Source organism: Mytilus edulis, chromosome 9 (assembly GCF_963676685.1).
Source record: "Mytilus edulis chromosome 9, xbMytEdul2.2, whole genome shotgun sequence".
Classification (NCBI taxonomy): Eukaryota; Metazoa; Mollusca; class Bivalvia; order Mytilida; family Mytilidae; genus Mytilus; species Mytilus edulis.
The window spans coordinates 38,948,818-38,974,885 of record NC_092352.1 but is presented as its reverse complement, the minus strand read 5'-3'; the positions used below and the strand labels follow the sequence as shown (position 1 = coordinate 38,974,885).

The following is a 26,068-nucleotide window of genomic DNA, read 5'->3' as shown; positions in this document are numbered from 1 at the left end:
CAACAATGGCCACTTTTATTAAAGTTCACCGGAATTGCGTTATCAAAGAGGCACTACCCACGAGATATATAAAAAATATAATTTTTTTTTTTTTTTGTTCAATCATTAATAAAAGTGAAATAATGAAATAATAGTTTGTTTTTAGCAGCCAGTGTGGTTCTATTTTGCCAAAATAAGCTAAGAAACATTGATGATGAATTATTCACTTTCAAGTGTTGAGGTTTTTTTTTAAAGAAAATAATGTCAACATTGAAAATTAAACAAAGGTAAATCATTTGATTGACTGATTCGATCCACAAAACTATCATTCTTATATGGATAAAAACGACGATTAACAATTATTTTTAATCTATAATATGAATTGAAACAGATCTAGAAAAATCCAAATGCATGAGTTCGTTTCTATTTATATCTATATTTTAAGTCTTTATCGCTAATATGACCATCGGAGGTTAATTATATGGCGTCTAAACTAAAATAATAACAAAATGAAGCCACATATCATCAAGCCCATGCCCTGTAAATTGTTTATTTTAGACTTTTCATAATATTAATTAATGTTTTACATAGTTATAGATTAAATGTGAGAGTTTGAGTCGAATCAGTGAGCATGAATTTGACAGTAAGAGCCCATTTAAGAGGTTACGTACAATTTCAGTTGTACTAAGGTATTTTTAGATCTCATCTTACGGATCATTTTCTTAGTTTTCAAGATAATATGGAAAAATGTGTAAAAATGGTAAAAATAATTATTAAAAAACAATAACACCAATATCGAGTGGACTGATGGTTTCGACCTTATGACTTTTATGTAGATCTTGTCTTGCAGTTCGGTTTTGCTTTTTAAAGTTTCTATCCATCTTTTATACTTGAAAGATAAAATGCTAAAACGGCAAATTCGGAAAGATCGTCACTAAAGGTCAAAACTAAAATAACTTCTGCTGTCGTCTGAGTTTTTTGTTGATATTGTCATGCTGGTAAATTTTGTTAGATATTTTTTTATCTATCTTTTATCATTTCCAAGCTAATAGGCAAAAGTCCTAAAAAGATAAATCCTCATTAAAGCAAAATAATTCATTGAGGAATCGACTAACGATTTCAGCTATATTTACATAGTTGTAACTCTTGTGTTGCTGATTACTTTTGTTATTGTTTAAAAAGTTTTCATTTATTTATTACAATTTGGAGATAATGGGAAAAATAAAACAGGTAAAATTCGTCGTTTATAGGTAATAATTCCCATAAGAAGTAGTTTTACATGTTATATATTGAGAGAGACCCTAGGTAGATCTCAACATTCGGAACATGATTGTCCCGTCAAATTTTCTCTATCTTTATTGGTTTAACAGTGATAATAGCCAAACATAGATGTTTACCCTATGTTCCATTTTATCCATAGTGGCCATGTTGGTAGGCGGCATTGTCGGTCATATTTTTAAAACTAGATATTTTAATGAGAATATGATCAAGTTTGGTTCAAAATATCACAGTAGTTTCAGAGGACGGACGGACGAAGATGACGATAAACGTTGAGAAAAGCTCAAACTGGCAAGGTGAGCTAAAGGCAGTAAATAGTATTTATACGAAATGTAAATTTCCAACAAAGAAGAATGAATACCAATTCAAATAAATATGAGTTATTTAATACTTTATTGTTTTCATTAAGTGTAAAGGAATATAATACAGCAAGTTTTATCAAAGTGAGGAATATGCATTAGTTTATCTCCCCATAGATACTTATCAGTAACAACGTTTTGTTATGATTTACAGTCATGTATATTGTACTGGATATAACACGTTTTAATTCCAACTGATGTATATAAATATAGGCGATTTAAATAAGAAAAAACAAGTTTATACATTTTTATATTAATTCAGAAATAGCTACTCCTCTCACCTTTGCAATGACTATTTCCAATAACAATATATGCAGTATTCTTAACAACACTTTTAATGTAGCCATTCACTGGAATTATAATCTAATTGTTTTGTAATTATGATTTATCTTATAACCTTGAATTTTGCTAACCATGTTGGTTCAACCCTATTTTTTTCATCAGTTTGTTAAAAGCCTACCAATTGAACAAATTAATTCGATGAAACAAATTACAAGTGGGTCAGAATTTTTAATGGACTGCAATAGTAAGATAAAAACATATCACCATATTATAATAAAATTAATAAAAAATGTAATACACAGCTACTCTTGCATGTGTACTATTGTTTTGGTATAAATTTGAAGAGTTGAAAACGTACCTAAATAATTCATATCAATTTTATAAGTTGCACTTAAAGGTCAAGCTATATAAATATATAGAGATATGTGGTATGATTGCCAGTGTGACAACAATTTCATAAAAGATCTAAGGGCAATGATGTAAACAAATATTGTCAAGGACGCGATAAACTCAATAGTTTACAGGTTTGGTTGGGAAAAAGTACACAACTTAACCTGTTTTTTTTTTAATGTGTTATCAAATGCAAAGTTTTAATTTTAAAACTGATTCGACGATAGCCTTTTCTGAATTTGATTAATATACCATCGCGATCTGGTTTTTGACATAAAAATGTGGACATTCGCTGTGCAGATGAGACCTGCTGTAAGAATTAAACACAAATGGCTTTACTACCCTTGTATTTATATTTACTTAATTTTCTACTTTATTCAGAACGTGTATTATAGGTGTAACATTCTAAACAATAATAATAAAAACAAATATTGACATTCATAACCTAAGTTCTTTTCATTCACCAATTTTCAGAGTGTTCCTTTTAGTCCTTGACATGATTAAATGTCAACGCAATCTTCCGTTGTTTAACAACTAAGCTTTCGAACACATTGATCTATGAACCATCACAGGAACTTTAAATTAAAAAAAACATTGTCTGGTATGACACATAGATTTAAGAGTTATATGTATCAGGATTTAAAATGAAAAGAAACTATATTTTCAGAAAATAATAAGTTACACTTTATTGATCTTTTGCAAGTTTTCAATGACTGTTGCTAAACATGTTAAACCCGCCACACCACATTTATTTTATCCTCGTGTGCAGGACAGTAACCTGTAATCTATTAGTTGTTGTTAGTTGGTTTTGGCTTTATTTGATCGTTCATTGTTGTAATATGAATCGACTGTCAGTTTTCTCTCATCAAACTGCCTTACTTTTGCGTGGTTTGGTATTTATACGTTCTTGGTCTAAAAATACTTGGCTTTTAGCTTCCTTGGTAGAGATAAACCCATAAAAGCCGTTTTGACGTAAACGATTTATTAACTTTGATGAAAATTTCACCATTTTAATTGGTATTGTTTGACGAGTATGCATGCATAGCAGAAAATGCTTGTCCTACCCACGTACTATTACCAGCTATCAGTACTTTAAATGCAACCAGTAACATAGACCACTGCTGCACATTCCAAGTTCATCATATTGCAAGGCAATCAGACTGACAGACACAACTCTGTTGTAGAAGATAGAAAAAACTATTTGTCTTAATGGCAATCGAATTAAAGATTCTATTGTAGTTTCTGTCGTCATAGACGGTGACGGAACGTATCTAGTCTAAATCTGTTCCAATTATATTTAATCAATGTTATGTCTGTTTATAACTATGACTTAATATCGGTATATTTATATCCAACCACTCACTGCAATGTGATAAGGACTAATACAAAGTCGACTTGGGGTATATCTCTAGAATACCATTTTGTATATCATACATGTAATGTGAAATGTTTTGTTGATCTATTCTACACAACAAAATGTCTTCACACAGTAGCAGTTATATATATACACCTGAAACGTTTGATTTACCATATATATCGATACCTGATAGATTGAAGGAATTAGCAGAAGAACATCCTGACAGAGAGGCAATAATATGCTGGTCAATGGACGGACAAAGGAGATTGATAACATATTCAGAACTTTACACCAGATCTGAATTGTTTGCAAAAGGCTTAGCAACATTTGGATTTAAGAGAAATAGCGTTATTGCTGTGACCAATACCAACTCTACAGAATGGCTTATTTGCACCTTTGGGTCACAAATGGCAGGACTTATACCCTTACATTTCTCACTGGCTAATTTTAGTGCTCGAGATATTGTCAGTCTCTTAAACGGAATTGGTAGATGCACTGCAATAGTCATGGAGCCTTCAAACATTGAGGTCTGTAATGCATTTATTGAAACATTCAATAAAAGGACTGAATCCTTGATTAGTACTCAAGTCCCAACATTACGACACATATTCTTTATGAATTCTACCGATGAAAAGTTTATGACGACGCAAGAAATCTGCAACATCGGAAAAATATCAGGGTTACCTTTGCCTCAAATTTCCCCTGATGACATATGTGGCATTTTTCTTACTTCTGGTAGTACTGGGATGGCGAAAGCAGTTCCACATACACATTTAAAAATGATCCATGCTGGGTATGGCTGGGGTAAAAATCTTGAAATTCAGTCAGGGGAGAAGTTTTACAACAACATGCCATTTAGTTGGCAAGGTAGTTATCCATCAGTCTTTCTGGCAATGAAAGCTACACGTGTCACCGTTACTGACATAATGGCTATACAATCTCTCACTGCAATAACAGACTTTACAGTGCGTGTGTTGAAAGAGGAATACTGTACATCTGCTTTCTTTATTTCGCCAGTTATATCTGAATTGATAAAAAGAGAAACGCAGAATCTGGACATTTTCCCTCTGAGGGTTATTAGTACAGCAGGTCTTCCAGTGGACGCTCAGTGCGCCAATGTAATAGGAAAAGTTGCAAATAAATTCGGCGTGGTATACGGATGCACGGAGATTGGGATGATCTCTGAGTTATTGGTTGATAAAACTGAGGATTATGACAATTATTCATGCGGATACCCGGTTGGTGGCACAGAAATCAAAGTCGTCAATGATAATGGCAGTGTTGTTCCGTTAGGAATTGTAGGGGAAATATATATCCGTCAAAGAGACCGCTTCCTCGGTTTTTGGAATGCTAGGGAGAAAAATGACCTTTACTGTGGACAGACTGGTTGGTACAAATCAGATGATATCGGATTTATAAAGCAGGATCATACTCTTGTTGTTACTGGCCGGAAATCAGACGTTATGATTCTTGGAGGCGAATTGGTGTCACCTTCCTATCTTGAAGGTCTATTGAAAAAACACTTATGTATAGCTAATGCGTATATCTATCCTATGCGTGACGCCCAAATGTTTCAGCAAGCATGTGCCGCGATACTTGTTAGACAGGACAAATCTGTGAGAGAAGATGAATTGAAGGACTTTTTAATTAAACAGAAAGGGACAAATGGAGACAGTTTTTTGGCTAATCGGTTTATTCCTGAAGTATTCATGTTTTTCGAGTCATTTCCAAGTACACACAGTGGGAAATTAGATAGAAAACGATTAGGCGAAGAAATCAAAAGAAGAATAATGTCTACTCTTTGATTGGATTGTTAAATAATTACATTGATCAGATACGAAAATTTACGTAAACCAAAGTTATGTCAGATACTTCACAAAGAAAGACAATTAACATTCGAATTGAAATTGACCTATGTGGAAAAAATAGTTACGGTGTAATATTGATTTAATATTGAAACATATTATGCTGAGTATTACAACCTAGTACCTACATGGCTTAATTGTATACCTATACTTTTATTCTATAAAATAACATGAGCTCTATATTTACTTGTCTATAAGAATTCAGTGACCATTAAAGACAACTTACCTTGTTCCTACATTAATTTGGGGTGTCGTAAAAACGTTGATAGTTTAATATTTATGTTAGCTTAAATATAATTTAGACGTGGTTTATTCGTGTAAAGAAGCTCGTGTCTGCAAGTGCTACTCTTATTGGTTGTTCCTTATTTAGAAGAGATACACGTGGCAGAACTCATCTGTGTTATTCTGTATGGATAGAAGGACGCCATTTTATATTGTGAAGCAAATATTTTCTTTATACATGTATATTGATTTTTTGATAGAAACAGCATGCATGGGTTTTTGCCTTTTTAAGATGCGTAGAATTTACCGTCACAAATGTTGTAAGCTTGACTCTCTAACTAGCTTGTGCATATCTGATATTATTTTAAAGATTGATTATGCTATTCTGAGACTTAAATAATCTAAAACTGATCCATTCCGAAAGGGAATAGATATTAAACTTTTTAAAATAAATAACTCTATCTGCCCTTTTCTGGCTATAAAGAGATATTTAAGTATTAGGCATTCTGAATTTGTAATTGGATTTCAACTGATCCGCTTCAGGTAGAAGGGAAGCTTTAACAAGACAAATTTTTTTATTAAAAAATTGAAGAATATTTTATGACCCAAACTTGTATAATGGTCATTCTTTCATATCTGGTGCCGCAACTAGTGCGCGAAAAGCACGCGTAGAAGATCATATGAGCAAAGTACTTGGTCGATGGAAATCAGATAGTTATTGTAGATATATCAAGATTTCCCCAACTTCTATCAAATTTGCTCAACAAAGTTTAACTGAGTCGTAAATTTATTTTTACATTTGTATATACTCATTGTGTTATATAGGATTGTTTGCTTATGTATATTGATACACTTTATTTTTAGTTTACGCGGTTAATTTTGACTTGTCTTTGAAGCATGTTTATTATCGTTGATATATTGAAGGCTAAACCACCTGACACCATCCTTGGGGGCACTCAACTGATTCTTATCTGAGTTTTTGGACATTAATGAAATGTTATTGTCTGGATCTATAAACCAAATTTCATTTATTTCCCCAAGAATTCAGTTGTCTCATCACCACCGTCAGTTCAACTCGTTCGGCAGCCATGCTGCGCTGTCTAAAGCAGTAGGGATCCATGCGGTGCTTTCTCGGAACCATGCTGTGTTCCTTCGAACTGACGGGTGTGTCACTGCCTTTAAAGTTTGCTTTTCATGAATGCTAATAATTTTTTTACGCAGGGACCGGTCAAAATTTATACATAGCTGAGATAATTCCCAAGGGCCAAAAATAATTGTATGATCATAGACTTATGTAAATCTATTGAATAAAATTTGGTAGTCTGTATTCTCAATTTTATGTTTAGAAGTACTTGATTTTCCACTGGATGATGTTGACCACAAATCGCCAATGAGACATATGTATTACTCTCGCGGTCTTTATCAAAGATCTAAATATTTATTTGTTTTACAGTTTAACTCACACACAGATAATGTTCTCTACAGATGTCTATACTTTTGCGGTCAGTCAAAACTTTGACGTATCAATATTTAATTATTATTTCGATAGGCACGTGCATAATATGAAAGAGATATTCTGGACATTAAGCTGTTCTTCATCTAATTATAGAGTTTCAAATACACATGGAATCTTGGGTCATTTAAGGTCTTTGACCTCAAGGATTCCGGGATGACTTTCAGGAATAAATGTTAGCTCACATATAATTTAGGCTTGGTTTATTCGTGTAAATAAGCTCGTGTCTGCACGTGCTACTCTTATTGGTTGTTTCTTATTTAGAAGAGATACACTTGGCAGAACTCATCTTTGTTATTCTGTTTGAACAGAAGGACGCTATTTTATATTGTGAAGCACATATTTTCTTTAACCGCCGCCTTCCCCACCTCACACGCTTTCAATATATCAATGATGAGGGAATTATTTCAGCTACTGGACATTAATGAAATTTTATTGTCTGGATCTATAAACCAAATTTCATTTATTTCCCCAAGAATTCAGTATTCTCATCACCACCGTCAGTTCAACTCGTTCGGCAGCCATGCTGCGCTGTCTAAAGCAGTAGGGAGCCATGCTGTGTTCCTTCGGACTGACGGGTGTTTCACTGCCTTTAAAGTTTGCTTCTCATGAATGCTTATAAATTTTTATGGCAGGGACCGGTCAAAATTTATACATAGCTGAGATGATTCCCAAGGGCCAAAATAATTGTATAATCATTGACTTATGTAAATTTATTGAATAAAATATGGTAGTCAGTATTCTCAATTTTATGTTTAGAAGTACTTGATTTTCCACTGGATAATGTTGACCACAAATCGCCAATGAGACATATGTATTACTCTCGCGGTCTTTATCAAAGATCTAAATATTTATGTGTTTTACAGTTTGACTCACACACATATTATGTTCTCTACAGATGTCTATACTTTTGCGGTCAGTCAAAATTTTGACGTATCAATATTTAATTATTATTTCGATAGGCACGTGCATAGTATGAAAGAGATATTCTGGACATTAAGCTGTTCTTCATATTATTATAGAGTTTCAAATGTACATGGAATCTTGGGTCATTTAATGTCTTTGACCTCAAGGATTCCGGGATGACTGTCAGGAATAAATGTTAGCTCACATATAATTTAGGCTTGGTTTATTCGTGTAAATAAGCTCGTGTCTGCACGTGCTACTCTTATTGGTTGTTCTTTATGAAGAAGATATACACGTGGCAGAACTCATTTTTGTTATTCTGTTTGGATAGAAGGACGTTATTTTATATTGTGAAGCAAATATTTTCTTTAACCGCCGCCTACCCCACCTCACACGCTTTAAATATATCAATGATGAGGGAATTATTTCAGCTACTGGACATTAATGAAATTTTATTGTCTGGATCTATAAACAAAATTTCATTTATTCCCCCAAGAATTCTGTTGTCTCATCACCACCGTCAGTTCAACTCGTTCGGCCGCCATGTTGCGCTGTCTAAAGCAGTAGGGAGCCATGATGTGCTCCCTCGGAACCATGCTGTGTTCCTTCGAACTGACGGGTGTGTCATTGCCTTTAAAGTTTGCTCCTCATTAATGCTAACACATTTTTTAGGCAGGGACCGGTCAAAATTTATACATGGCTGAGATGATTCCCAAGGGCCAAAAATAATTGTATAATCATTGACTTAAGTAAATCTATTGACTAAAATTTGGTAGTCAGTATTCTCAATTTTATGTTTAGAAGTACTTGATTTTCCACTGGATGATGTTGACCACAAATCGCCAATGAGACATATTTATTACTCTCGCGGTCTTTATCAAAGATCTAAATATTTATTTGTTTTACAGTTTAACTCACACACAGATTATGTTCTCTACAGATGTCTATACTTTTGCGGTCAGTCAAAATTTTTACGTATCTCTATTTAATTATTATTTCGATAGGCACGTGCATGGTATGAAAGAGATATTCTGGACATTAACACGGCCGACACTCGGCTAACCGAGAGTTTGGTCGGTTAATCTATATTGAGTATGCGGCTATATCGGCGGTTGGTCTGTTAATCGGGTTGGTTATACGTCTGTTAAGAGTAAAACTCACAATTTAATGTTAAACTCTGTTAATTATATAGATTTTTGCCATATTATGAGAACCACATCAAAAAAAGAAAAGTGTCTGACAAAATGATATCTATCATAGAACATTTTCCACCAGTAAAAAAAAAATGCATAGCCTGCGCAGTTTTAAGTAAAACGAAAAGGCGTCTCTCAAGTATGTGGTTTTTATGCTTGTACGCATAGCAATATTTTAGATAAAAGGCTAAAAAACATTTTTATATATGATTTAAAGGACACAAAATAGTACTTTGGTTCTAAAAAAATAATTGTCATTGATAAATATTTCATAATTATTATATAAGTTGAGTAATACCACATTTTAATGAATATTAGGGGAATACAGTCTGTTGATGGGTTGGAAAATTTAAATCGTGTCAGTTAAGAGTTATTTAGCCACGACAATAGTCTTACTACCTTTAGTTCATATTTTCACATTGAAAAAAATGAGATGTACTTGTGACGAAAAAATTACAATACGGTGCAACAGTATCCTTATAGAAAGAGAACTTTAATTTTAATTTTAAGTCGGTATACGTTAGTTGCATGCCATAGGAACGCTTAGCAATCGTTCAAAGCGCGTTGCATAAGTTTGTAGTACGTCGAAATACAAAGGTAAAATTGAGAAAGGAAATGGGGAATGTTTCAAAGCGACAACAACCCGATCATAGAGCAGGCCAAGGCCACCAATGGGTCTTCAATGTAGAGAGAAACTCCCGCACCCGTAGGCGTCCTTCAGCTGGCCCCTTAAAAAATATGTATACTAGATCACACAAGACTAACAAAGGCCAGAGGCTCCTGACTTGGGACAGGCGCAAAATTGCGGCGGGGATAAACATGTTAATGAGATATCAACCCTCCCCCTATTCCTCTAGCCAATGAAGGAAAGTAAATACGCCGCTTGATGAACGCTACAATCCCAGGACATTTGTATGCAGCATAAAAAAACATACAACATACGCCAACATACGTTTCTAGTACGCCAAATACACGCTTAAAGCTCGTTTTGCACACGTTACAAATATGATTGACAGGTTAAATGCATCCAAAATTACTAGTGTATTGGCAGCGTAAATGATTTTGAACACGCCAGTGCTATACGCTGATGTGTGACGCCGGTATTAGTTGTGTTTCCTCAATGCTTTTCAACTTCGTATTTTATTTGGCCTTTTAAACATTTTTTTTCGTCACTGATGAGTTTTTCGTAGACGAAACGCGTGTCTGGCGTAAATATAAGGCGTAAATATAAAATTTCAATCCTGGTATCTATGAGGAGTTTATTTCCGGTATGTATTGTCTTTTGAAATTAATATTACTTTGATATTACACTTTTTGAAACCATTTCTATCAATTTTCAGATTCCATTGTCTAAACTTATGTTTCATTGTTCATGTGTTGTTTCCATATATTCTAGCCACTTATCTTGAGTCTATCCCTTTATTCAGATAACACCCCATATAGCAATTAAATTATGCTTGTAATGTCATTCATAACTCTTAACAGACCAATTAACAGACCGAGTTTTATACATCCGACCCATTAACAGACCACATTTTTATGCAAAATTGATTTATGTCACCAAAATACAGTTTTTCGTGTAGATTTTTTACATATTGATGTTAATATGGTAAACAAACATAATGCCTGTCTTTTTTCGATGTTCAAAATATTGCATGCAAGTAAACTCAACCAACTTGTCATTTTTGTGTACATTTTGTGTGTGTAAAATGTGTATAAATTTACTGATGAGTAACTCGCCTTTTCATTTTATAGATCGTTTATTGAAGCTAGAAAAAAAATAATTACACCACTGGATTCAGTACTCCAAATCGTTTTGTCAGACATGAATAGTTTTTATGATATAAATATAATTAAAAAGTTATACAATGAAACATACTGACCTTGCAATGATTTTCTCGATAACACCTGATTAACAGACTTTAGCCAACCCGATTAACAGACCAACCGCCGATATAGCCGCATACTCAATATAGATTAACCGACCAAACTCTCGGTTAGCCGAGTGTCGGCCGTGATTAAGCTGTTCTTCATCTTATTATAGAGTTTCAAATGCGCATTGAATCTTGGGTCATTTAAGGTCTTTCACCTCAAGGATTTCGGGATGATTGACAGGAATAAAAAAAAGATATAAGATAATATTTCTCTTGTCGAACACACTGTCATTGCCATTCAGTAGGACAGTAGGAAGTAAGGAACATAAATAGCCACCTTATGTTATAGCTCATGATTTGAAGTTAGGTCTAACTGTATATGTCATTTCAATTACGTTATAATTTACATTATCATCAAAGTAAAAACAAATTAAAAACAAACGACAAAGAAAGTAAAAGAATCGGCTTGATTTTTTGTTACTTAAGAACCTCGTATGAAGTATGTTACACAACTTTTGCTACCTAGTATTACAGTTTTTAATAAATCGGGATAGTTCTTTTAGATTTAAGGACATTCCAATCAATGTCTATGGAAATGTAGCAGAGTGATTTTTCATGCTCCTTAAACTATGTAATTTGCACTTTTGAAATCATTGATTTATATTAAAAATCTACTTATCAAATTCTTATTGAGTCTTTAGTTTAATTATTTCACTCTTGCAAAGTATTTTTTACTAAAGGATATGCGTTCCATTTCGACATACAGTATGATGGAGAAAAATCCCGTTTATTTGAGCAAAACAAACAACCATATTACTAATGATTACTAATCATAGTAACATGAACGGATGTAGTATGATTTTCAATGAGGCAAATACCAACCAGTAACCCTAAAAAAAACGTTGATATTATCATCTATAAATCACAGTGCGATCTTCTACAATGATCGAAACCCGTCATAGAAAGGTAGTTATCAGCCCAGTAGTATACCAGAACAGCAAATAGGAACAAACTCAAAAGACAATTGTAAAATAGACTTGAGAAAAAAAAGCACTAAAACGAAGAACATCGTGTTTTTTTAATGGGGAGAGGCCAGATGTTTTTGTTTTTTAAATTCTTCACAGTTTTGTCTATTGAATAATTATTTGAAATTATATATATTTTTTTAACAGATATCATTTATCAAATACATTTCAAATTGGATCATTTATTAAATGACATGCACATGCCATCGTGATGTACTGATAAAGAGTTGTTCAGTCCTTTTTTTAACCTCTAAAATATTTGTTTGTTTGTTTTATATTAAGCTTTATCGGTTATATCATATTTTTTTAATTTGAATAGTGATTGCAACTAATTTCCAGAAAGATATTACAGGCGAATTATAAATATTACAGGGCTATTTCACTACGGATGTAAAGGTGGCACGGTAGTATTTGCATTCCAGAATTTAGGTTGCTATTTTGTGTACCCTTCTTAGGTAAATGTATCTAAACAGTGTGATTGGACAAAAAATACAGTATCAACTGAACATTCTTTCCCAAACTGAGGGATGAATCAGGTGTAGAAAAATATGAAATAATTTTACATACAGATGAAAATGAATTTTTGAGAATTTTTTTAAATTTTGTATTCACTGCACCATAAAAGACATAAAAGTACTAGTGACCTTAGGTTTTTAAAAATAGCAAAAGAAAGTGAACGGTCATGATACATATTCAAATTCAATTCTGAATAGTAAAATGAAAGTACTTCAGTTAACTGTGAATGTAGATTTTTTTGCAGTGTTAGAAAGTGGTGAAATTCTAAAAAGGCTATCATTATCCCTTATGGGCCAGGAAATTCTACCGTGCCACCTATAATGACAATACAAAGATAATATTCACTTATAACCGAGAGTTCACAATCCCGTATACGGAGCTCCGCATGCACATATTACTAGTGCAACACAGTCGTACCTGTAATTCATTTAAAATATTCATGAAATTGTATCCATCAAGCCAAAATTTTTACGGAGAAATGATGAAACATAAAGTTAATCTAAATGAAGGGTTTTTAACATGTTAAACACGAAATTAAAAAAAAGGGCATTATATGTGACTCAATAACGCATAGTTAAATGTCACTATTGTCACAAGGTCCAAAAATGAGTTGGCATTAACTGTCTAAAACGTCATGCCAAATTATAAACAATTTATCATATCATAAAGATTGTGCTTTACCTAATGTTATAAATGTAATGGCACTAAGAATTAAAATATAGTGACTCCTTCCCAAAAGCTCCGGAAGAAAACATACAAACATTGACAAGTGTATTATATGACCAACATTCTACCTACCTACCTACCTAGTCCTTATTATGCCCGGGGGCACATAGGGCAAGGACTAGTTCTTTCCACTCATCTCTGTTCTGTGCTTTCTTTTCTATTACACCCCAGCTGATTCCATGTTCTTTCATTTCAGCTTCAACTGTTCTTCTCCAAGTTGTTTTGGGGCGTCCTTTCTTCCTTTTCCCCTCAGGTGTCCATCTTAGGGCTACTCTGGTCAAGTCCTCTGCTGGTCTTCTAAGAACATGGCCAATCCATCTCCATCTTTTCTGCTTCAATAAAGTCTCCATGTTGTTGGATCCTGTTGTTTCATGGAGGTCTTTGTTTGTGATTTTACGCGGCCAGAATATCCTTAATATCTTTCTAAGGCAACCGTTGTGAAAACTGGAGAGCTTGTTGATGTCTTTTTCTGTCATTCTCCAGCATTCCGTCCCATATAGTAGCACTGCTAGTACACAACTGTTATATAATCTAATTTTGGTGTTCTTACTGATGTTGCTTGTCTTCCAGATGTGTCTTAGTTTTAAAAATGCAGTTCTTGCTTTTCCTATTCTGGCTCTGATGTCTTTGTCTGCTCCTCCTTCAGATGTTACGATGCTGCCCAAGTAGGTGAAAGATGAAGTGCAATCTAGGGGTGTCCCATTTAAATCTATTAAAGGAGGCTCTGAGGTGTTAAGAGGCATGACTTCTGATTTCTTGATGTTGATATTTAATCCAATCAAACTTGCATTCTTTTGTAACTTAGTGGTTTTGTCTTGCATGTGTGTTTCTAGATGCGACAATAAGGCCAGATCATCTGCATAGTCCAGATCTTCTAGGTAGCTAAAAAGAGTCCACCTAATGCCTGTGTTGTTACTGTTACTGATGGTGGAATTCATTACCCAATCGACAACTATTATGAATAGAAGGGAAGACATAACACAGCCTTGTCTAACTCCAGATTTTACTAGAAAGCTGATGTCTGATGAAGTTCCCACAGTGCATCTGAATTCTGTATAGAACATTTCGATAAGTTGTACTATTTTTGCTGGTATTCCATAGCATCGTAAAATCTTCCATAAGCTTTCTCTGTGAATGCTGTCAAAGGCTTTTTCAAAGTCTATAAAGTTGATTATCAATTGTCTCTGCCATTCTGTGCACTGTTCAATGATGTTTCGTAGCACGAATATGTGATCACAACAACTCTTTCCTTTTCTAAAGCCTGCCTGTTCTTTTCTGAGTTTGTTGTCAATTGCTGTTTTAATTCTGTCTATTAGTATTTTGGTGACCAACATTAACCAGGTTTTTTTTAACATTATAAAAAATTAACTATATTTAACATCTTATTTCCTTTAAGTTCTCTAAGTAGTTTCAGATCTGACTTCAATATTCTTAGATGCTTCATATAGATAGGGAGATGTGGTATGATTGGTATGATTGCCAATTAAACAACTATCCATCAAAGTTCAACTGTGGATGTAAGCAACTAAAAACAACAGTATGAGCTTCAACTATGAGGGTAACTCAAACCGTATAGTGGGCTATAAAAGGTCCGACATGAAATATATGAAACAATTCAATTGAGAAAAAAACCGGCCTATTTTATTAAAAACGAAAACCAACAAAACAACGAAAAACAAATATGACAAACATGAACCAACGACAACTTCTGAACTACAGACTCCTAACATGGGACAGCTAGTACAAAGCCAATTACAACCAAAAAAAATCATGTACCTTAAACTCAAATATCAATCAATACTCACCAAACATCCAATGAGATATGTGTGAAAACGTCACGAACAGTCAAGGAAAATGTGACCTTGTGCAACGCAAAAATATCGACAAAATGTGGTACCGTTAAAATGCATATGTGTTTAACAATTATTTAATTTGCATTCAGAATATTTATAACGAAATGAATATTTATAACAATAAAACAATATTAAAAGATCTAATTTCAGTGTTGAATTTGTAATCGTTTAATTTATATATATTTAAAGTTTACCCAGATCATATAATTGACCGTGCTCGGAAATCAACAATGCTGTAAAATAAGAATGTTCTATATATATGATTTTAAGTTAAAAGCAAATATATGCACATGATTTTGTTTCTTTATACACAGTTTTGATTAAGAAGAAAAATCGTCAAGGTTACAAAATACATAAAATAACAGCATTACAAACTATCCTAATTTTATTTTCTTGTACGTGTCAATAGTTAAAACAATTTTGTTTTAAATATTACCTGTGGTCACATAAACGTCACATAGAATACATCAATTTTTGTTTCGTTGATCCATTCATGTAGCGCAGTGTTCATACTTTGTTTCTGGTATCCTGGTATGATGTCATAAATTCACGGAAGGTGTACATTGTTATTCTTCGGTTTATAAATTGTTATGTTCAATTATGTTATTAAATTTTGTTTTTTTTTCTGTCCTGAGTGTTTTTGTACTGTAGTCCTGAAACATAGTGTTGTAATTTTAACGGTAATTTTATGTTGCCGAATAATCGGGAGGTTTGGCTATAAAAAAAAATGCGTTCAACAACGATTTTCATTTCCTGTACAAGACACGAATAATGCAGTTGTTAACAAATGTGTATATTGTCGTTTGTTTGTAGTTCAGTGTTTCTGTTGTTCTGTTGTTTCCCCCTAATACTTAACGTGTTTCCCTCGGTTTTAGTTTGTAAACCGGATTCGTCTTCACGTAATTGATTTATGACTATTGAACAGCGGTAAACTACTGTTGTCTTTATCTATTCCGTTCGTTAAAAAGTTTCTTCAGCCACATACAAATTTGCGAGGAAAATACTTGTGTTTATAAAAGAATTTAGTATTAGTTTAAAGTGTGGAATCGAAATCCCTGACTTTAACAATTTACCAGTAAAATATAGATAACGCTCATTACATGTTATTGAATATTTCAATTAAACGGAATTTAGGTTAGTGTTTATCGAGTTTGGCTATAAACTGTAATTATAATCAGTACTGGAATAGAGGGGTGCAATGGTGGCCAGAGAGATAATTAGAACTCGTCGAAAAACGTTAATGCCGAACTATGCAAAGGTGTTGTCAAGGTTTTACTCACCTCCAGTAAGTACCGATATATCTAACATATTTTCATTTTTCATTCGAGAAAGAAAAAGGCTTTGTTTGAATTGCAGCAAATAAATTAGCAATCAGATTTATCAAACAACCATTTAATTGTATAGGAAAACTTTTGTTTGATAAGATTGTGTGGAAGTTTAATATTAAGAGTGAATGCATTAACTGTAATCCGAATCAAAAGAACGATCAAAAGCACTTAATTCATCTTCCACATCCAAAGAATTTTTCACACAACAAAAATATCCCCTATTTTCATATGTTTTATAGCAAAAAATATTGATAAGTTCTTTGATTTTAGATTAGGAAATCGTTAAAAGCACTGAACAATTAGTAATAGAACACATACTAGAGGTCGAGATTAAACGATATTTTATGTTTTTGTTTTGTGTAGTCTACATAATTGGGACCTTCAGATGTTCAGTAAATGAAGGCAACAGTGGTATAGCGCTGTTCGAAATTCATATATATCGATTGAGAGAAAAACACTAATCCGTTTTACAAACTGAAACTGAGGGAAAGAGCAGGACTCACTCTGAGCTGTGGTAGTCACATGATTATTTACTATGTATATGGAGCGTGCGACCTTTAATGTACTTGAATGCAACATATCATTCCTAAGGAATTCCGTGTATTGTTTACATCACACCAACCCCACATTGTTGGCTGCTTTGTCAGACGATACGAACACAAAACGTTTTACGAGTAATTGCATTGTGTTTTTAATTTTGGAAATGGCGTACTACTCACTCATGTAACATAATTTTGTATGAATTATTCGAAATACTAAAAAAAAATAAAAAAATGCAGGCATAGATTGCAACATTTTTTTTGGAATTTAGGGTTTTCAATACTTTTCAACATTGTAATTGTTTGGCTTTCTAACTATTTTTATCTGATCGTCACTCATGAGTCTTATATAGACGACGAAACGTGCGTCTGGCGTGTCAAATTATAAACCTTGTACCATTGATAACTATTTACACTTGTATTTTTTTCTAAATTACAAGTTTTACCGTTTTTCTAAATATACACTTTTTTAATTATAAAATGCTCACTATATAGCTTTAGTTACATGTAAATTAGTTTTCTTTCCTTGTGCTGACCTTTCAGAAAGCTCATAGTTACCTGTTTAAAATCTATCAGTAACTGCACAAATTTTTGTATTATCTTTTTTGTTAAAGGTTTATGACAGTCAACAAATTATGGTGATCTAAAAAATTCATATGAGTGATCATTAGATAGTTTTACTTGTATGTTAAGATCCAACTGGTTCATCAAAAATTGCTTCAACAACCAAATTTTACTCTAACTGGACACCATTTTCTATGTATATATGAAGAAATTAAAATACTAAAACAACAGAAAGCCATCAATGGGTTTTCAGTACAACGAGAAAATTCCACACCCGTAAGGCGGGCTTCAGCTGACCTTTAAAAAATGTTAACTAGTTCAGTCGAAATGGACCTCATTCTAAACTCCAGAACAGAAAAATTAACTCAAATTAAAAAAAAACTTTTAAGACAAACAGAGATCTGAGGCTCCTGATTTGTGATAGGTGCATATATGTGGCACTTTTAAACACGTTTAGTGAGATGTAAACTCTCCCCCTTTTATCTAGCCAATGTAGAATAAGTAAATACCCAGAAAATATGCCATCTTTAATAACCTTACACTAGTATCGTTACTATATCCCTTCTGAATGAGTCTGTTTAAATTTTTGGTTAGCTTTTAAGGTGAATGCCGACATTTAGCTTTGTAAGTGTATAAACCTAATGATTGAATTTGAAATACCTGAATGGATATCCAGTCTTCATGTTTGTTTACATTAACGAATTGAACAAATTTAGTAAAAGTTTTATCTAGTTTGTGATATCGAACACCCTGGTGTAGTATTTTTTTTCTCTCCTTAAATTCAAATACGTTGTTGCATATACGACCGATATATTTGTTACCGTGCGACCTCCTACAACGAACTGCATTGACAACCTTAATTAAAAAATATTTCTATATACATGTAATGGCAATAATAGAATGAAGAAGAATACATACTGTTATGTTATATTATCAATAACGATTCAATGGATTTTAACGAAAGAATATAAGATTAAGTTTCAAATCTATACTTACCATTGTGAAGCTGACATCCTTTTCTTAAACTTGCATACTATATCACGATCCCACGCATTATTATGAGAAACACACATACATTCATTAAAGTTATGTCTTCACTAAAAAAAAGTTATTTGTGCATAGGTAATTTCACTAAAAACAATTCGGTGTGTTTGTGTTTATACAGTAAAAAGATGCACTCGATTAAAATCCATTGATTCGCTTCAACAAGTTTCCTTTTGTTTCATGTCTTTATTCTTAAATTATTTGTTAGTATGAAATATATAGTAGATGTGTTAATTAATTAATGTGTATGTGTTTTGTTGTTTTGAAGAAGACGTTACTTAGTTGTAAAACTTGTGTCTAATCCATTTGTCATTTTGAACACTAGTAATTTTGGGGCCTTTTATAGCTTGTTGTTCGGTCCAAGGCTCCATGTTGAAGGCCGTACATTAACCTATAATGGTTTACTTTTTTAAAATTGTTATTTGGATGGAGAGTTGTCTCATTGGCACTCACAAAACATCTTCCTATATCTATTAAACTACAACGAACAAAACCCGCACATGATAGATAGCTAAAAATGTTCAGTGGTGTATCAGTCAAATGTATGCAAATGTAAACAACTCAATATTAGTTGGAAAATGAGCTTGACTCATCAGATAGGCACAAAGTACAAAAACAAAGAAACAGGAATATTTTCAAGACGGTATATTGCAACACGTTTTGGTTGTCTTTTATTAAAAAATTATGTAAGCGACCTCATAGTTTGGCCAATTACAATAACTTGTGCATTGAAATTAGTTTTTCCATGAATTTGAAAGATGTTTTTGGTAATCAAATATACAAAACAATAATGATAAAATATCAAATGACGTCCACATGACATCCTGGTTTGGTGATTAAGAGGAGCTAAGTCCCTTTTTAATCTCTTGCGTCTTTCTGGTGTTTACATGATATTTAGCTTTATCGGCTATCATATCTCGTTATTTGAATAACGATTACAACTAATTTCAATAAAAATATGAAAGGTGATTTCAATAAATCACAAATCAAATAGTCCATTTATATTAGATGACCATAAAATAATCAAATTTGCGGTATAAACGAGAGACCACATTCATGTACTAGTATACGGAGCTCCACAAGCGCAGTTTACTATTGCAGCAAACTAGTCTCCACAAAACGATGCTGGACGATCGAACTTAGAACTAAAATGAACATCTACTTGTCATTTGTTAAACGTTTTATGGCGCAAACAACTGATATTTTCGCGTCAGTTTTTTTTATTGTCAAGTGAACTGCAAAAGTCCATTTAAAAGTATTAACTCCGTATTAAATTTTAAAACTGAAAAATCTAAAGTTAGACTATATCAACAAACAAACGATTGATAAACAACTGTCATTTTACTATCAAGGCATTTCCCGAAGAAAATGGTGGGTTTAAGCCTGGTTAGATAGCAATTTTACCACACACACTTGTATGATAGCTGTTTACAGTTCATTTCTATTGACAAAATTGGGTGTGCAACACAAATAAATATATTTGACTTATAAAGTGATGTTAAATTAAATTAATTTGTTTTATCTCATTTTAAATAAGGCATAGGTCAAGAATTATTTGTGTGCACGTGTATCAAAGATGCAATGAATGCAGAATAGACCATGCATGGCTAATGCAAACACATGCATATCAGCAGTTATGATATGTCCAGTGTAAAGGTACAAGAAGATATACCATTTTTGATAAGTGCTATCATACCGATCGCTCTGAAGAACTAACAGAATTTTTTTTTTCGTTCCTAATTAGTTGAATGTCACAGTTGAATAAATCCCTCAACTCACTGGTGTCATTCGATATATCGAGATAATGATCTGAAAGAATACCTCATGTTGATCGAAAGCTTTTGTATAGGATCGAGAAGGCATTTGCAAGTCCAATAACTAATCTAATTGTTGTTGAATACAAAAAAAAACTAATTTAAATATTGTTCTTGCACGTGTGCACTGTACAGGAAGTTTTATTTAGCACTAATTGTATAGTTTTATTGTTGTCTTGATATTCAGCCAATTTGTATCAAGCGTTAGATTAGTTTTATTGATATCAAAGAAACGGAAGATTTTATACACACAGACGAAGAAGTATACTTAACAACAAAATTCTTTTAATTTACCTGTGTGTGATATGAAGCAGGTTTTTTCAAAGGTGATGATTTTTTTTAAATTGTTAAATATTTCACAGTGGTATCATACTTTAACTTTGTTAAAACCTGTCTATTCGCTTTTGACAGATATTCCTCGTTGGGGATAACCCTTGTGGATTTGTGGCATTTTCTTAACCCCACCTTTGCTTTTTAATGTCATTGTCATTTTTGACCTAAATTATTTATCCCTTATAATTTTTATTAACTATATATTTGCATTTAGGTATAGCAGATCAAATTTATTCGTTCATTGTGTGTTAATTTGCGATTTTTGATTGAGTTAAGCCTTTCAATTGATATTTTATAGTGCGCTTTTCTATGTTGTGATGCGATACTTTTGTTTCAGAAAAGGGAGAAGGTTTGGTACCATTAAAACGTTTAAACCCACTGCAAATGTTTGCACCTGTCCTAAGCCAGGAATCTGATGTACAGTAGTTGTCGTCTGTTTATGTAGTGCATACGTGTTTCTCGTTTCTCGTTTTTATATAGATTAGACCGTTGGTTTTCCCGTTTGAATGGTATTACACAAGTAATGTATGGGCCCTTTATAGCTTACTTTTCGGTGTGAGCCAAAGCTCCGTGTTGAAGGCCGTACCTTGACCTATAATGATTTACTTTTATAAATTGTTACATTGATGTAGAGTTGTCTCATTGGCACTCATATCACATCATCTTTCGTCCCTCTTTTCTATATCTATCTATAATCTCGATAATGAATTATACGGACAAATTCACAAAAATATAAAACTTTCTGTCAAAATAGGTCAACATTATGATCAGTATCTGAGAAAAATCAAGGTTTAAAAATACACCGTTTTATATAAGGCAGATTGCTCTTCGACATTGCAATTACATGAAATATGTAAACAAGCACTATTGTTTTCATAATTCGAGTGACTAAATTTTCTTCGTAAAATGTCATGCAATTCTATTAATTAAATAGTTCAAAAAGTTGTAAAAAGATACTTTGTCATGTTTGTGTTTGAAATTTTGTTAAAAATGAAATATTTACAATACATTGATTTTTCGGATCGTGAAAGATCTCATATCGCTTTTTGAAAATCGTAACAAATCTGATGCTACGAAAACGTTCAAATCATTATTTTATTATATGATAATTCATATTTTAATTGGTATAGGTAAAACAGGATTTGCATGACTCAATCCAATTCTCTTTTGTTTGTGAATAGGGATATAAGCGTTCAATGTCATTGTATCGGGTATAGCAATATTGGTTTATTTGTCCGTTCTTCATAAGTTTTTATTTCTTGTACAAATTTAAGATTTTCATTGAGAATGTAACTAAATCGACTAAGTTGCAGTTCAAGCTGAGCATCATGCACAATCAAGGTATGTTGATATTTCCCCCACTAAGTTGCATTGGCTACAATGAATTAAATGTATAGCTATTGTTAACACACTGCTACATGTATATTGGAACCTTTTAAGTTTATGTCAGTGCATCAACGAAATAAACAATAAATTGGTAAATATTGTCATTATATGAACACACTAACGACAATCCATGTAACGGAAAGTAACAGCCCTTACACACACAAAAAAGCGTAAACATGCATTTGTTGCAAGGGCGGATGTATATTTGTACAAAACATTACCGGAACATATATATACTTTTAATTTTCGACAATTAACGCTTCTAAATGTCCATTCATCTTGTAAATTGTATTATCTAGACACGTTTTTATGTACTATAATTTAAGGAAAAGTGTTTATAGTTAAAAGTGAGTTAAAAAAATGAAAGCATTTATTATGTTTGTTCTTTTTTAAATGATTACACGCATCAACTAGTTCAATTGGTAAAAAAAATAACGGTCTAGCGCGGGACTTTGTTTTTTATTGGTAGGAGATTTGCGCTTTTAATAATTGATATTTGCACTTAAATTTTAAGGACATTTGCGCTTTTAAAAAAGAAATGTAGGATATTTGCGATCTATGATAATTTGTGAAGGACATTTGCACTTTTCCAATAGGACATTTGCAGTTTATCAACATAACATAAACAAGAATGTGTCCCAAGTACACGGATGCCCACTCGCATTATCATTTTCTATATTCAGTGGACCGCCAAATTGGGGTAAACACTCTAATTTGGCATTAAAATTAGAAAGATCATATCACATGGAACATGTGTACTAAGTTTCAAGTTGATTAGACTTCAACTTCATCAAAAACTATCTTGACCAAAAACGTTAACCTGAAGCGGGACGAACGGACGGACGAACTAACGAACCTACAGACCAGAAACATAATACCCCTTTACTATCGTAGGTTGGGCATAACAACATTATTATAAATTAGAAAAACCAAAATATTATATTTAAAAGCATCAACCTTTCCCCTTCCTGCTTTTGTCAGATGAACACGACATCCCTCAAAGAGGTTGAATTGGAGTAAATATCTTATCACAATCATGACTTTTTCTGAGTGGGTGGTTTAAAAATGACATTTCGGTCATCACAAATCGAGACAAGCTTAGATAAACTATGGTTATACTATTCAGGCAACAAAAGGGATTTAAAAGGAATATAGTTTCAAATTTTAAGTCCACTAATCAGAAAGCTAATTGAAGAATTTCGATCATTTTTTTTAAACCGTTCCATCTATAGATTAAGGCAACAGTAGTATACCGCTGTTCAAAATTCCTTAATCGATTGACAAATAACAAAACACATTAACTATAAGAGGAAAACAACGAAACAGCAGAAAAGTTAATTGCAACAAAAAATAAACGACAATGCAACACACATAAAAAACGAACTATAGGATTACTACTACCATATTTCTGACTTGGTACAAGACATTTTAAGAAAATAACATATTATGATTTTATAAGGTTAAAATATTAAGCTATTGCTTTGAAAGTTCATCAGAAAGAATTGCAAAACATGGCTGTGTTTACCCAAAACCTTCTTAAAAAACAAAACGAAAAAGCACCTTTCGAATTTCTTTAGTTTAACTTTCCGATATATTGATGATGTCCTATCATTGAATAACCCATATTTCAGCCAATACTTACATCTCATATATCTCAGTGAACTTGAAATTAAGGATACTAATGATACTAGAAGGACTGTTTCATATCTTTATCTTTTCCTCAATATTGAAACAGATGGACGACTGCACACGAAAATATATGATAAACAGGACGATTTCAAATTTCCATTTATCAATTTCACATTTCTCAGCAGTAACATACCCTCTGCCCTTTCGTATGGGGTTAACATATCTCAATTGATACGTTATGCTCGTGCATGTTCACACTATACGAACTTCATATACAGGGATGTGCTCCTAACGCAGAAACTGCTCCAATAAAGTTATTAGGAGGACAGATTAAACATGACACTCCGTAAATTTTACGGATACCATCACGAATTGGTTGATCCATACAATGTGTCTTTGTCCAAACTAACTAAAGACATTTTTACCACGTGTTAGATTGTGGCTTGTCATTACGTCGTCTGATCTTTTAATGACAAACATGACTTATTCCCGATTGTGACTGTTTTGGTGAGTGTGAATTCGCATTGCTATAAGACATGTCACGGTACTTTTCTATTCAAAATTCATGTATTTAGTTTTGATGTTATATTTGTTATTCGCATCGGATTTTGTCAAATGTCTTATCATTTGTAGTTGTAAATCTTATTTATTTCTGTTGTATTCGTGTGTTATGGTAAAGATAATTAATCACCCAGTTCATTTATTAGATTTTAGTTTGGGTCAACTAATTTATACGATATATTTGGTTTACAGTTTGATTCAGAAGAAATACAGACATAGGTAGATAGTACAATTATTTATCTAATTACTACCACAATTTGATATAAATTAGTATTGTAATCTTCAATGTTATTAATAAATGTTATATCAGTATTACAAATTTAATCTTGAATTCTATACTAATTCAATCCTATTTTTGGGAATTTGTTTTTAAAATTCTAATGTGACGCTACTTTGTGCGTTGATGGCTTTGGCTAACTCGGCTGTGAATTTTTATGTGCTGGTTAATGTTGTTTTATGTGTCCGGTTTTTATTCTGTAGTTAGCCACCACTTCTTTTTATCATGTATATCTATTATAAGTCATTTTATAACAAATTTTTTTATTTGTATGAATTATTCCCAATGATAATGATATTCTTATGCCAGTCAATAAACCCTAGCCGTATTAGGCACAACTTTTTTGAACTTTTGGTCCTCAGTGCTGTTCAACTTTGTACTTGTTTTGGCTTCCGAACTTTTTTCATCTGAGAGGCACTGGATGAAGTCTTGTGTGGACAAAACGCGCGTTTTGCGTACTAAATTTAAACCTGGTATCTTTTGTTAGCTATTTTTCGTGTGTTCCTCTGTCCTATATGTTCTCCCATTTATTTGTATTGTAGTCCTGTCATGCAATGTTGTCATTTAAATGTTAGATTTAACATTGTCATAGAAGCGGGAGGTTTGACATGCCACAAAACCAGTTCAACTTATCATTATTTTCTTAAAATGTCCTGTACCAAGTCAGGAAAATGGCAATTGTTATATTATAGTTCGTTTCTTTGGTGTTACATCTTAATATTGTGTTTATGTTGTGTCGTAGTTCTCCTCTTATATTTGATGTGTTTCCCTCAGTTTAAGTTTGTAACTCAGATTTTCTCAATCGATTTATGAATTTCGAACAGCGGTATACTACTATTGCCTTGATTTACACTACGAAAGTTACTCTAGGAATAGACAAACCTCTGCACCTGATCAAGTTAAAAGGCACAGCAAGAACAAGATAAAATAAAATTTGAATGCATTCTACGTTTCCAAAAATTAAACACTTACTTAAGATTTAAGACTACTTTGTTTAATCCTGCAGAAGATAATACACTAAACAATCACCAAAGTTTAAGTTGATAACGTTCACTCATTTACACAGTTTAAATCACATATTGTTTTACAGATAATACTTATTGTCAATCTATCGTCCAGTTAATTTGAAAACACAATTCACAACAAAATATTTACAAAGAGGAACTACTCAAACATTATTTAAAAGTTAGTTTATTTTGACAACTTCTGTGATAAAGAAAAAAAGGTATCACAAAATCAAGATTTTTTTTTTTTT

At 32.7% G+C, this 26,068-nt stretch overlaps 1 protein-coding gene across 1 annotated transcript in view; it reads right to left on the bottom strand.

Moving 5' to 3' along the window:
• Positions 1-18,880, bottom strand: part of LOC139490312 (uncharacterized) — a 37,133-nt gene extending 18,253 nt beyond the window's left edge. The window contains exon 1 of the mRNA XM_071277143.1: positions 18,766-18,880. Coding sequence (XP_071133244.1) covers positions 18,766-18,842 — 77 coding nt within the window. The 5' untranslated portion in view covers positions 18,843-18,880. The remainder of the gene's footprint in view (positions 1-18,765) is intronic.
• Between the last annotated feature and the right edge of the window lie 7,188 nt (positions 18,881-26,068).